Source organism: Oncorhynchus tshawytscha, linkage group LG19 (assembly GCF_018296145.1).
Source record: "Oncorhynchus tshawytscha isolate Ot180627B linkage group LG19, Otsh_v2.0, whole genome shotgun sequence".
Lineage (NCBI taxonomy): Eukaryota > Metazoa > Chordata > Actinopteri > Salmoniformes > Salmonidae > Oncorhynchus > Oncorhynchus tshawytscha.
The window spans coordinates 5,543,550-5,558,446 of record NC_056447.1 but is presented as its reverse complement, the minus strand read 5'-3'; the positions used below and the strand labels follow the sequence as shown (position 1 = coordinate 5,558,446).

General features: G+C 44.1%; 1 protein-coding gene across 2 annotated transcripts in view; it reads right to left on the bottom strand.

Moving 5' to 3' along the window:
- Positions 1–11,747: 11,747 nt before the first annotated feature.
- mfge8b (milk fat globule EGF and factor V/VIII domain containing b) overlaps positions 11,748–14,897 on the bottom strand; it is a 45,963-nt gene continuing 42,813 nt past the window's right edge. For both annotated transcript variants that reach the window (XM_024400352.2, XM_024400353.2), the window contains exon 10: positions 11,748–14,820. In XM_024400352.2, the coding sequence (XP_024256120.1) occupies positions 14,677–14,820 (144 nt within the window). In that variant the 3' untranslated portion in view covers positions 11,748–14,676. The remainder of the gene's footprint in view (positions 14,821–14,897) is intronic.

Sequence of the window (14,897 nt, the reverse complement as noted above, 5' to 3'; positions counted from 1 at the left end):
GCTTTGGTTTATGGGTATTCTCTCTGAAAATGAAGTAGTTCGCTAAATCCTGTATGTGAAGCATATTCTTTGACTCATGTTTTGCCTCGACCTTGAATGGCACTGTCAATATTGTCACGTGGGCTCATATTTCTGTGGAAGGCTGAAATAATACCAGCAGTGGTGGAAAACAGAGACAATTCCAGTTCTCCTCAGAAACCTCTGAAATGTGTTTTCCACTGTAAATAGCTGAGCGAAGTACAGAAGTTATCATAGTGCAGATGTGAGATGTTTTCATACTTTCCTACACATGCTAAGCCCATAGGGAGCTAGAGGGTGTATACTACCTCTACACATGCTAAGCCCATAGGGAGTTAGAGGGTGTATACTACCTCTACACATGCTAAGCCCATAGGGAGCTAGAGGGTGTATACTACCTCTACACATGCTAAGCCCATAGGGAGCTAGAGGGTGTATACTACCTCTACACATGCTAAGCCCATAGGGAGCTAGAGGGTGTATACTACCTCTACACATGCTAAGCCCATAGGGAGCTAGAGGGTGTATACTTTCCTACACATGCTAAGCCCATAGGGAGCTAGAGGGTGTATACTACCTCTACACATGCTAAGCCCATAGGGAGCTAGAGGGTGTATACTACCTCTACACATGCTAAGCCCATAGGGAGCTAGAGGGTGTATACTACCTCTACACATGCTAAGCCCATAGGGAGCTAGAGGGTGTATACTTTCCTACACATGCTAAGCCCATAGGGAGCTAGAGGGTGTATACTACCTCTACACATGCTAAGCCCATAGGGAGCTAGAGGGTGTATACTACCTCTACACATGCTAAGCCCATAGGGAGCTAGAGGGTGTATACTACCTCTACACATGCTAAGCCCATAGGGAGCCAGAGGGTGTATACTACCTCTACACATGCTAAGCCCATAGGGAGCCAGAGGGTGTATACTACCTCTACACATGCTAAGCCCATAGGGAGCTAGAGGGTGTATACTACTTCTACACATGCTAAGCCCATATGGAGCTAGAGGGTGTATACTACCTCTACACATGCTAAGCCCATAGGGAGCTAGAGGGTGTATACTACCTCTACACATGCTAAGCCCATAGGGAGCTAGAGGGTGTATACTACCTCTACACATGCTAAGCCCATCGGGAGCTAGAGGGTGTATACTACCTACACATGCTAAGCACATAGGGAGCTAGAGGGTGTATACTTTCCTACACATGCTAAGCCCATAGGGAGCTAGAGGGTGTATACTACCTCTACACATGCTAAGCCCATAGGGAGCTAGAGGGTGTATACTACCTCTACACATGCTAAGCCCATAGGGAGCTAGAGGGTGTATACTACCTCTACACATGCTAAGCCCATAGGGAGCTAGAGGGTGTATACTACCTATACACATGCTAAGCCCATAGGGAGCTAGAGGGTGTATACTTCCTCTACACATGCTAAGCCCATAGGGAGCTAGAGGGTGTATACTACCTCTACACATGCTAAGCCCATAGGGAGCTAGAGGGTGTATACTTTCCTACACATGCTAAGCCCATAGGGAGCTAGAGGGTGTATACTACCTCTACACATGCTAAGCCCATAGGGAGCTAGAGGGTGTATACTACCTCTACACATGCTAAGCCCATAGGGAGCCAGAGGGTGTATACTACCTCTACACATGCTAAGCCCATAGGGAGCTAGAGGGTGTATACTACCTCTACACATGCTAAGCCCATAGGGAGCTAGAGGGTGTATACTACCTCTACACATGCTAAGCCCATAGGGAGCTAGAGGGTGTATACTACCTCTACACATGCTAAGCCCATAGGGAGCTAGAGGGTGTATACTACCTCTACACATGCTAAGCCCATAGGGAGCTAGAGGGTGTATACTACCTCTACACATGCTAAGCCCATAGGGAGCTGAGGGTGTATACTACCTCTACACATGCTAAGCCCATAGGGAGCTAGAGGGTGTATACTACCTCTACACATGCTAAGCCCATAGGGAGCTAGAGGGTGTATACTACCCTACACATGCTAAGCCCATAGGGAGCTAGAGGGTGTATACTTTCCTACACATGCTAAGCCCATAGGGAGCTAGAGGGTGTATACTACCTCTACACATGCTAAGCCCATAGGGAGCTTGTATACTACCGCCTCACATGCTAAGCCCATAGAGCTCTACCTCTACACATGCTAAGCCCATAGGGAGCTAGAGGGTGTTACCTCACATGCTAAGCCCATAGGGAGCTAGAGGGTGTATACACATGCTAAGCCCATAGGGAGCTAGAGGGTGTATACTACCTCTACACATGCTAAGCCCATAGGGAGCTAGAGGGTGTATACTACCTCTACACATGCTAAGCCCATAGGGAGCTAGAGGGTGTATACTACCTCTACACATGCTAAGCCCATAGGGAGCTAGAGGGTGTATACTTTCCTACACATGCTAAGCCCATAGGGAGCTAGAGGGTGTATACTACCTCTACACATGCTAAGCCCATAGGGAGCTAGAGGGTGTATACTACCTCTACACATGCTAAGCCCATAGGGAGCTAGAGGGTGTATACTACCTCTACACATGCTAAGCCCATAGGGAGCTAGAGGGTGTATACTACCTCTACACATGCTAAGCCCATAGGGAGCTAGAGGGTGTATACTACCTCTACACATGCTAAGCCCATAGGGAGCTAGAGGGTGTATACTACCTCTACACATGCTAAGCCCATAGGGAGCTAGAGGGTGTATACTACCTCTACACATGCTAAGCCCATAGGGAGCTAGAGGGTGTATACTACCTCTACACATGCACATACACACAAAAAACCTATGCACACGCACCCACACACCCCTCTGTCACCCCACCTCAAGTTCAGGAGCGAGACCCCTACACACGCTATGGTCTTCCCCCAATGCTTCCTATGGGTGGAGCCCTGTCTACATCCAGCTAATATTTTAGTGTCACTGGTGCCTGTTCTTCAACCGCCTCAGTAGTGATGTCACATAATGTATTTAGTCACTCGTTATAGTCACATGCACACACATAATAGAAACACTAAACACAGCTACCGAGGGAAGGAGGGAAAAGCCAGTAGGATGTCAGATTACAATCAACTCCCCCTCTCTCCCCATGGACAACCCATTCTCATCCTAGACTCCACCACAAACATGCACACACATGCGCACACATGCAGAGAGGCATGTAGCCAAGCACAACCCATCCTACACCCTCAACACAACCACCCATCTTCCTCGCTCTGCTTAATACCCACAGCCCTCCGGCTCTGTGCTGGCCTGGTGGACACCCATTTAACTTTGCCAATCTCACTGACACACAGCCATTACACTGGTGCGTTTGAAGAGCCCCAGTCGCTGGTCTTCCCAAAGCCCAGATGAAAGCCTCTGCCTGGGGCTCCGAATACCAGGGCACTATGAACTGCAGGGCTGACTGGATCCAGGGGTATAATTTCTACTGTCAACAGGGAAGCCCGTTTGTGTTGGATGAGACACTTCCCTCCACACAAACACACAGAGTCAGACACGGACACAAACACATGAAAGGAGACCAAATGTGTGGTTTGTTTGACTAAATAACACATAAGTAGCTCTGCGGCCACTTTTGTTGACACTCAGAGGAGACACTCACAGACCGCAGGGTTCGTCACAAAGGATGTGTGTGGGAGTGTTGAGTTGGGATGTATTTACAAAGTTAGATGATTATAGGACAGAGACGGGACATAACGGTGAGAAAGCCAATGCTCAAGCATAAAGACATGAAGATAAAATAATTAGCTGGATTTCTTACAGCTTGCCTAAGTATAGAGAATAGAATGAGTCATTTCTTAGAGGATCGTCTTCAGCAATCACATGTTTCAGAGGCACCATTTTGAGTCCTTTACACCATTACATCCTCAAAAAAAACATATTGCGATATGACGGGAAAGGAAACTTAAGCTAAGACCTACTTTCCTTGCATTTCTCAAATTTCCTAGGATGACTTGTGCACATGGTTATGGATGATTATTCAATGAAAGTACACGTATCGCAACTCTCTACGTGAACTCAGCAACAAAAATGGCCCTTTTTCGGGACCCTGTCTTTCAAAGATAACTCGTAAAAATCCAAATAACGTCACAGATCTTCATTGTAAAGGGCTTAAACACTGTTTCCCTTGCTTGTTCAATGAACCATAAACAATTAATGAACATGCACCTGTGGAACGGTCGTTAAGACACTAACAGCTTACAGACAATAGGCAATTAAAGTCACAGTTATGAAAACGTAGGACACTAAAGGGGCCTTTCTACTGACTCTGAAAAACACCCAAAGAAAGATGCCCAGGGTCAATGCTCATCTGCGTGAACGTGCATTAGGCATGGTGCAAGGAGGCATGAGGACTGCAGATTTGGCCAGGGCAATACATTGCAATGTGTGAGACACCTAAGACAGTGCTACAGGGAGACAGGATGGACAGCTGATTGTCCTCGCAGTGGCAGACCACTTGTAACAACACCTGCACAGGATCGATACATCCGAACATTACACCTGCGGGACAGGTACAGGATGGCAACAACAACTGCCCGAGTTACACCAGGAACACACAATGCCTCCATCAGTGCTCAGACTGTCCACAATAGGCTGAGAGAAGCTGGACTGAGGGCTTGTAGGCCTGTTGTAAGGCAGGCCCTCACCAGACATCATCGGCAACAACATCACCTATGGGCACAAACTCACCGTCGCTGGACCAAACAGGACTGGCAAAAAGTGCTCTTCACTGACGAGTTGCGGTTTTGTCTCACAAGGGGTGATTGTCAGATTCGTGTTTATTGTCGAAGTAATGAGCGTTACACCGAGGCCTGTACTCTGCTAATTAATTACTTAAAAATCGTGATTTTCTGGATTTTTGTTTTAGATTCCGTCTCTCACAGTTGAAGTGTACCTATGATAAAAATTACAGACCTCTACATGCTTTGCAAGTAGGAAAACCTGCAAAATCGGCAGTGTATCAAATACTTGTTCTCCCCACTGTATATGATAATCACATGTGGTACATAAAGATCTACTCACAGCAATGTTTTTTTAAACCTCTACCTGGAAAAAAATGGAAATAAAAGAAAATAGGCAACATTTTTGAGACAAAAATACGTGCTTTGGTGGCAGCTATTTTCAGGTCTCTCCAGAGAAGTTTGATCGGGTTCAAGTCAGGGGTCTAGCTGGGCCACTCAAAGACATTCACAGACTTGTCCTGAAGCCACTCCTGCTTTGTCTTGGCTGTGTGCTTAGGGTCATTGTCCTGTTGGAAGGTAAACGTTTGTACTATTCTGAGGTCCTGAGTGCTCTGGAGCAAGTTTGCATCAAGAATCGCTCTGTACTTTGCGCCGTTTATCTTTCCCTCGATCCTGACTAGTCTCCCAGTCCCTGCCGCTTAAAAACATCCTCACAGCATGATGCTGCCACCACCATGCTTCACCGTAGGGATGGTGCCAGGTTTCCTCCAGACGTGACACTTGGCACTCAGACCAAAGAGTTCAATCTTGGTTTCATCAGAACAGAGAATCTTGTTTCTCATGGTCTGAGTCCTTTAGGGGGATTTTGGCAAACTCCAAGCAGGCTATCATGTGCCTTTTACTGAGGAGCGGCTTCTGTCTACCCACTCTACCATAAAGGCATGATTTGTATTTGTATTTATTATGGATCCCCATTAGCTGCTGCCAAAGCAGCAGCTACTCTTCCTGGGGTCCATCAAAATTAAGGCAGTTCATACAATTTAAAAACATTACAATACATTCACAGATTTCACAACACACTGTGTGCCCTCAGGCCCCTACAACACACTGTGTGCCCTCAGGCCCCTACTCCACCACTACCACATATCTACAGTAGTACATCCATGTGTATGTATAGTGTGTATGTTATCGTGTGTGTGTGTGCGCGCGTCTGTGCCAATGTTTGTGTTGCTTCACAGTCCCCGCTGTTCCATAAGGTGTTTTTTTAATCCATTTTTAAAATCTGATTTAACAGCTTGCGTCAGTTACTTGCTGTGGAATAGAGTTCCATGTAGTCAAGGGTCTATGTAGTACTGTGTGCCTCCCATAGTCTGTTCTGGACTTGTGGGCCTGTGAAGAAACCTCTTGTGGCATGTCTTGTGGGGTATGAATGGGTGTCTGTGTGCCAGTAGTTTAGACAGACCTCTGGTGGCATGTCTTGTGGGGTATGCATGGGTGTCCGAGCTGTGTGCCAGTAGTTTAGACAGACCTCTGGTGGCATGTCTTGTGGGGTATGCATGGGTGTCCGAGCTGTGTGCCAGTAGTTTAGACAGACCTCTGGTGGCATGTCTTGTGGGGTATGCATGGGTGTCCGAGCTGTGTGCCAGTAGTTTAGACAGACCTCTGGTGGCATGTCTTGTGGGGTATGCATGGGTGTCCGAGCTGTGTGCCAGTAGTTTAGACAGACCTCTGGTGGCATGTCTTGTGGGGTATGCATGGGTGTCCGAGCTGTGTGCCAGTAGTTTAGACAGACCTCTGGTGGCATGTCTTGTGGGGTATGCATGGGTGTCCGAGCTGTGTGCCAGTAGTTTAGACAGACCTCTGGTGGCATGTCTTGTGGGGTATGCATGGGTGTCCGAGCTGTGTGCCAGTAGTTTAGACAGACCTCTTGTGGCATGTCTTGTGGGGTATGCATGGGTGTCCGAGCTGTGTGCTAGTAGTTTAGACAGACCTCTTGTGGCATGTCTTGTGGGGTATGCATGGGTGTCCGAGCTGTGTGCTAGTAGTTTAGACAGACCTCTTGTGGCATGTCTTGTGGGGTATGTATGGGTGTCCGAGCTGTGTGCCAGTAGTTCAGACAGACAGCTTGGTGCATTCAACATGTCAATACCGCTCATAAATAAAGGTAGTGACAAAGTCAATCTCTCCTCCAGTCTCAGCCAGGAGAGATTGACATGCATATTATTAATATTAGTTCTGTGTGTACATCCAATGGCCTGCCGTGCTGCCCTGTTCTGAGCCAATTGCAATTTTCCTAAGCCCTTTTTTTGTGGCACCTGATCACACGACTGAACAGTAGTCAAGGTGCGACAAAACTAGGGCCTGTAGGACCTGCCTTGTTGATAGTGTTGTTAAGAAGGTAGAAACTAGGGCCTGTAGGACCTGTCTTGTTGATAGAGTTGTTAAGAAGGTAGAAACTAGGGCCTGTAGGACCTGCCTTGTTGATAGTGTTGTTAAGAAGGTAGACACTAGGGCCTGTAGGACCTGCCTTGTTGATAGAGTTGTTAAGAAGGCAGAAACTAGGGCCTGTAGGACCTGCCTTGTTGATAGTGTTGTTAAGAAGGTAGACACTAGGGCCTGTAGGACCTGCCTTGTTGATAGTGCTGTTAAGAAGGTAGAAACTAGGGCCTGTAGGACCTGCCTTGTTGATAGAGTTGTTAAGAAGGCAGAAACTAGGGCCTGTAGGACCTGCCTTGTTAAGAAGGTAGAAACTAGGGCCTGTAGGACCTGCCTTGTTAAGAAGGTAGAAACTAGGGCCTGTAGGACCTGCCTTGTTGATAGTATTGTTAAGAAGGTAGAAACTAGGACCTGTAGGACCTGTCTTGTTGATAGAGTTGTTAAGAAGGCAGAGCAGCGCTTTATTATAGACAGACTTTTCCACATCCTAGCTACTAATGCATCCATATGTTTTGACCATGACAGTTTACAATCCAGGGTACTCCAAGCAGTTTAGTCATCTCAACTTGCTCAATTTCCACATTATTTATTATTTTTAGCACTTTTCTGGGTTGTTTGTTTTTAATTCTTTACTTATCAGAGGTAGACTTACTTATGTTATTTACATTGGAGCTGATAGTGCAGGGTGAGCTGCATAAAGTGGTCTACCTACTATTGCACACCGCCTCAGTGCTAACAGTGTAACTGGTGAAGAGAAATTATAGATCAAATGTATTGGTGCTCATCAGCTATTGGACATAAACATTACACAACAAGCTTGAAATCGTAAATTCAACAATGAGTGGTTTGGAAGGAATCAGTGCCTAATTGCAATCATTGCAAAGCAATCACTAGCTTGCTATTCAGTGGAGTGGGTGTGTGGTCCAGGTCTGGGTTTAAGGGTCTCTTTTCCAAGCTTAAAAGGATAAACATTCAACATTGGCCGTGCTGTCAATCCAGCATGACTTCTGCCCCGCTCAAAACAACTGGAACTGGGAAATCTCAGACTTCAGTAAGTTCAAGACACCTGGGAACTCTGAAAACAACGAGCTCTGACTGGGAAAATACGCTTTGAACGGTCATACAAATCGGAATTGCAAGTCGGGAACTCTGGCCTGTTTCCAGAGCTCCAACTTGAAGGTCACTGCTGTCATCATGATTTGACATTGGGGGTAACAGAGTTCCCAGTTGTCTTGAAAGCACCATAATCCTAATCTAAATTACCTATTGCCTCTTGTCCGCTTGTCGTTCCCTTATTCCATAGTAGTCCATGTAAATCTCAATTGTCAGTAGAAACTACATTTGTTTAAGCAATTGGCTCATTCATCCCCCTCCTCTCCCCTGTAACTATTCCCTTGGTCGTTGCTGTAAATGAGAAATTGTTCTCAGTCAACTTACAAGGTAAAATAACAGATAAATAAATAAAAAGTAATCCATATTTATTTTAAAAGGCCATAAATGAGGCTGAATGAACTGTTTCGCTGCCAGACAACGTTCCGCTGATTGTCAGGTGTAGCAGTGGTAAGGAGTTGGGACTCTGCTGTTGGGACAGCTTTATGTAGGCCCTAACAGTTTGTGGGCACTGTTTGTCACTGTTACAGTGCAATTAATGTATTGTTCAGTGCCGTGGCTTTGCTGGCATGCATCTAAAAAAAAAAAAGTTTAGTTTGCCTCACCAATATTTACATGCTAAAATCGCCACTGATCACATTACACATTTAGTAATGACAGAACTTCACGCAATGTAACACTTTTGTATGACAAAGTGTGCATTGAAAAGCACACCAAAGACGCCATTAATAGTAAGTAATACTATAAAGACGGCACTTCTAAAGCACAAGCCTTTCACTACACCCACAATAACATCTGCTAAATCTGCTCTGTGACTAGTCAAGGATCATATCACCTCCACCTTACCGGTCACCCTAGACCCACTTCAATATATACTTACTGCCCCAATGGGTCCACAGATTGTGCAATCGCCATTACACAGCGCACTGCCCTATCCCATCTGGACAAGAAGAATACCTAGAGTTGAAGTCGGAAGTTTACATACACATAGGTTGGAGTCATTAACTCATTTTTCAACCACTCCACAAATTTCTTGTTAACAAACTATAGTTTTGGCAAGTCGGTTAGGAAATCTACGTTGAAATCTGAAGCTGTTTAGCTTTAGAAAACCCTGTGTAGATCTAGCTTGCTTCTGGGGTGCTCTGTAGGGCTGTCTCAATTTGTTTTTTAAAATCTGTCCTCTACTCCCCTTCATCTGCAATGATTAGAGACTTGACAGGGGGAAAACCATACAACGGAAGCTTATAATTAGGCTGGCTTTCACCTAGTCAGTTCTCTAAGATCAGAGCAATGAAGTAGAGGAGGCCAGGATGGATTTAAGATAATTGAGACAGCCTATGAGTACAATGACACCAACATGACAACCTTTACACCAAATAGTGCAGGCAATGTTGACTGGCACACTTTTAGACCAGCACAAACACCACACCCACAGTCCTCCTTTATCTGGTGGCTCCATCCATGTGATACATGTAATCGAACTGTAAACAGGGAAATGGAATGACAAAGGAACAGCCATAGGCACAATCAATGATACGTGTAAACTGAAGTATACTGGTCTGGGTTGGCGCCCCCCCTTGGGTTGTGCCGTGGCGGAGATCTTTGTGGGCTACACTCGGCCTTGTCTCAGGATGGTAAGTTGGTGGTTGAAGATATCCCTCTAGTGGTGTGGGGGCTGTGCTTTGGCAAAGTGGGTGGGGTTATATCCTTCCTGTTTGGCCCTGTCCGGGGGTGTCATCGGATGGGGCCACAGTGTCTCCTGACCCCTTCTGTCTCAGCCTCCAGTATTTATGCTGCAGTAGTTTGTGTCGGGGGGCTAGGGTCAGTTTGTTATATCTGGAGTACTTCTCCTGTCCTATCCGGTGTCCTGTGTGAATTTAAGTATGCTCTCTCTAATTCTCTCTCTCTCTCTCTCTCTCTCTCTCTCTCTCTCGGAGGACCATGCCTCAGGACTACCTGACATGATGACTCCTTGCAGTCCACCTGGCCGTGCTGCTGCTCCAGTTTCAACTGTTCTGCCTGTGATTATTATTATTTGACCATGCTGGTCATTTATGAACATTTGAACATCTTGGCCATGTTCTGTTATAATCTCCACCCGGCACAGCCAGAAGAGGACTGGCCACCCCACATAGCCTGGTTCCTCTCTAGGTTTCTTCCTAGGTTTTGGCCTTTCTAGGGAGTTGTTCCTAGCCACCGTGCTTCTACACCTGCATTGCTTACTGTTTGGGGTTTTAGGCTGGGTTTCTGTACAGCACTTTGAGATATCAGCTGATGTACGAAGGGCTAGATAAATAAATTTGATTTGAAGTTTAGAAAGTATGGAGGCTCTCTTCTGTGTGGAATCACTCTGTAATTAGACTCACAGCTGTACCCGAAGTGACAAGTGTAAGGGTGATTACGCATATATATATCTTTGTTTTGTTTTATTATCCTGGTATTTAGTCACATATTAGTCGGGTACATGTTAATGAATGAATATTTACTCATTTCTATGGGGTTCATTAAAATAAGTACTATTATACCATATTAAAAAGGGGGAAACCTAGTCAGTTGTCCAACTGAATGTATTCAACTGAAATGTGTCTTCCGCATTTAACCCAACACCTCTGAATCAGAGCGGTGGGGGGGGGTTGCCTTAATCAACATACACGTCTTCGGCGCCCAGGGAACAGTGGGTTAACTGCCTTGCTCAGGGGCAGAATGACAGATTTTTACCTTATAAGCTCTGGGATTTGATCCAGCAACCTTCTGATTACTGGCCCAATGCTCTAACCACTGACATATAGTCACCAAGCACAAGAAAGCACAAGAAAGTATCCATTGTAATCACATAATGTCCTCGTAAATACCAGGTATATACAAACTTGAAACAAGACAGTCAAATAGAATTCTATAATTTGAGCACAATGGAATAAGGTGGCTATGGAACTATTCCTGTTGCCATGAGACCAGCCTCATAGGGATAGCAGTAGAAATCTGTATCCATAAGAGTTAATGTGTGTCCATCCATACAAGAGGATGGTACAGAGGAGGAAAGTGCAAAGGGATGAAGGCAATGATTTAGATAATACCGTGGTATAGGAGGGATAGATTAGCCTTTAGGGCGTTAAAAATGCTAAACAGGCAAATGGACCCAAAGATTCCTGCCCTTTACATCCTCTCCCTTTGAAGTGAAAATGTCTGAAATTAATTCAAGCCTAATGGATTCATGTTACTGTCGGGTAAAAGATACAATCTGGCATTTGTTCAGGCCATATGAATGACCAAAAATGCCTGCAAATATCACAGATTGCACCTTTAACCCAATGCAGGTGAAATGGAGATGGTGAAATTGAAACCAGGTTCGCTACGGCACAATATACAAGCTGTCTGATGTTAAATCCTTTATTGTCTTGAGAGTAAAGGGAATTCTTTTAAGAAACACAAAAAACAAGAACTGATCAATATTAATATCGCATAAAAACACATCAATTGTATATATTTTTTTAATGAATCATATAAAACCAGGACATTGTGGAAAATGAAAGAATGGGAATAACTAGAGTCTGATGAACGAATCAGAAAAATGTACAGAGAAAACAATATAATCAATACAATATAATCAAAACGTTTATGTTTGATCAAAAAAAAAAAAGTATAGTCAATACAATGCATGCAGACATCAGATAATAACTATTTTGGAACAGTCTACAAAGATCATAAATATATTACAGTCTTTGACACCACAATCCTTTCCATAGCCTTGCAAATGCATCGTTATTCACATGCATTTAAAAGAGGATATCTATTGCCAATGTTTTCCAGCTGTTCATATTAATATTCATTCAAATCAAAAACTATCTTCTTATTGCACACACCCGTAATTCATAATTCATGGGGGGAGCTTGACAATGCTAGCTATGACCTCGGAGCAATATGCAGATTGCCATGTCACATCTTACGTTCAGTGCAACCATAGAAATCGTTTTTAAATTAGATTTATCTTATCAGTGTGGCCACAGGCTTCGAATTCTACGCATCAATTTGGTCCTCTTGTGATAAATGGATGGCATTTGATTGGTCTGCTGCAAAACATTTACATATTACAACTTCAAGGAACACATTTTTACAAAAAGTATTTACATTAGGTAGGATAACCAGCTCAGAAAAAAAAAAACTGTCAGAAATGTGTTTTTTTGGTTGCTATCATGTCAAAAATCTAAAACTACCCCTTGATAACTTATGGAAGCCATATAACTGCTCTCCAATGCTCTGACATGACAGATTCATAGTATTAAAACACTGTTCTCAAACACTCAATCTTCAGGTAAGTGTCAAAATAAAGGAAACACCAACATAAAGTGTCTTAATAGGGTGTTGGGCCTCTACGAGCCACCAGAACAGCTTCAATGTGCCTTGGCATAGATTCTACAAGTGTCTGGAACTCAAATCAAATTAATAATGGAGCGAATTGAAGGGATGTGATACCATTCCTCCATGAGAAATTCTGTCATTTGGTGTTTGGTTGATGATGGAAAACGCTGTCTCAGGCGCCACTCCAGAATCTCCCATAAGTGTTAAATTGGGTTGAGATCTGATGACTGAGACAGACACCCTTTAAACACCCTACGCTCCTTTGAGACCCCTCTTTCAAAGTCACTGAGATCTCTTCTTCTAGCCATGGTAGGCAACATAATTGGCATTATTAAGCAATGGGGCAGTTTTATACACTATCCTAAGCATGCTGGGATGTTCATTGCTTAATTAACTCAGGAACCACACCTGTGTGCAAGCACTTGCTTTCAATATCATTTGTATCCCTCATTTACTCAAGTGTTTCCTTTATTTCGGCAGTTACTTGTATGTCTGTCAACATCAGTACTTTATTTATTTAATGGAGAAAACTTTGAGAGTTTCCACATATTTACCTCAGCAAACAATTATACAGATTTGACCCTGAAAGTGCCTTTTAAAAAAGGGGGAAAACGAAATCATATCAAGTTGAGCTGTGTATCATAAGGGTTATAACAACATTAGTAGCACATATAATATGAAAATATGCCTGGTCCCAGATCTGCTGTGCCGTCTAGCCAACGCCTATGATCGTGTTTGTCAAGACAGCACAAACATCTCTGGGGTCAGGCTAGAATTGATCTGTCTTAATCTCAAAAAGACATCTGGCAGCATCATCAACTTGCTAACCCCCTATTTTCTATGTCACTTCATAATATTAGTCAATTAGTAATAAATGCATTACATTGACGTCACAACTCACAGTGCATTAATGAAAGGACAGACATCACAATCAGAGCAGATTGAGTTATAGAACAACACCACATACTGTAGGAGTATTACTGCACTTTTACATAATCTTTAGCAAAGAATTATAAACTAAAATTGCATTGAACTATTTGGGGATTTGAATATCACTCAATGTCACAAGATTACAGAATAAGAGTCTCTCTCCAGCTTTTTATACATGCTTTCTATTTTTTTTGTTAGGTCTGCTACTTATTTGAAAAACTGCATTTAGTAAAAACATGGCTAATAAATCATAATGCATTCACAACTAGTCAACCAACACCATCAATTTGTCAACAAAGTGAAATTCATTTGGTATACCTCTTCTTTTTCAAAAAATACAAATCAATCTTATAAATCCTATAGTCACATGACAGGTCTTTCCCTGGTTAAGAAGCCCAACGAAATAAAACACAAACAAGAACTCCCGCAAAAACATCTCTTCCAGAGCACTGCAGAATCAAGGAAACGGCTAGGCAATAAGACTACACGAGGGTGTTCGATAATACTACTACACACTTCAGTGTCTCTGGATGGTCAGGTGAAAATTCCCAGTTGGAAAAACATCTCAGCCAAGTTAGCTACTACTGTATTGTACATCACTAGCGATGGGTCTCGGGTTCAGTCTTCTGTGCCCAGATTCATAAAGCGTCTCACAGTAGCAGTGCTGATCTAGGATCAGTTTTGCCTCTAAATAATAATAATTAATAATAGGGGGAACAAGATCCTAGATCAGCACTCCTACTCTAAAACTCTGAATAAGGCCCTGATCTAGGAAGGACAGGTTCAGAGTCCATGTAGTTCCGGCTGACACAGCAGTAGTCTGTGCGCTCGACGTACAAGTTGACCTTCAGCACCCGACCTAGGATCAGATTACCCCTACCTAATCCTACCCGTAACCATTAGGTGGGCTAGATCAGTGGTAACCATTATCTGACCCTAGATCAGTGGTTAGGATCAATGTTGTACCTTCTCCAGGGTTGTGGTGGTGGCGTGGTGTTTTGCTGCCCTCTACGGGTGTGAGCAAGGCAGTGCAGGCGTGGCTCAGGAGGTTTTGGAAAGGAGGAGAAAGAGGAGGAAGGGCAGGGAAAGTGGAGGGGATTTGGCCGGGGACGGGGCTACTCATCGCAGCCCAACAACTCCATTCGCAAGGTGATGCGCTCGTGCCACGCCCACGGCAGAATGCGGACCAATCGGGCATAGAAGGGAGGCTCGAACACATTCTTTTTGTGGACGTTGTTGTCGCTGTTACCTGGGAAGATCTGGAAGTTGGGGAGCCAAATCACAAGCACAGAACTGATGGGTGATAGTTAGGGCAAGAGACACTGAACATCTATCA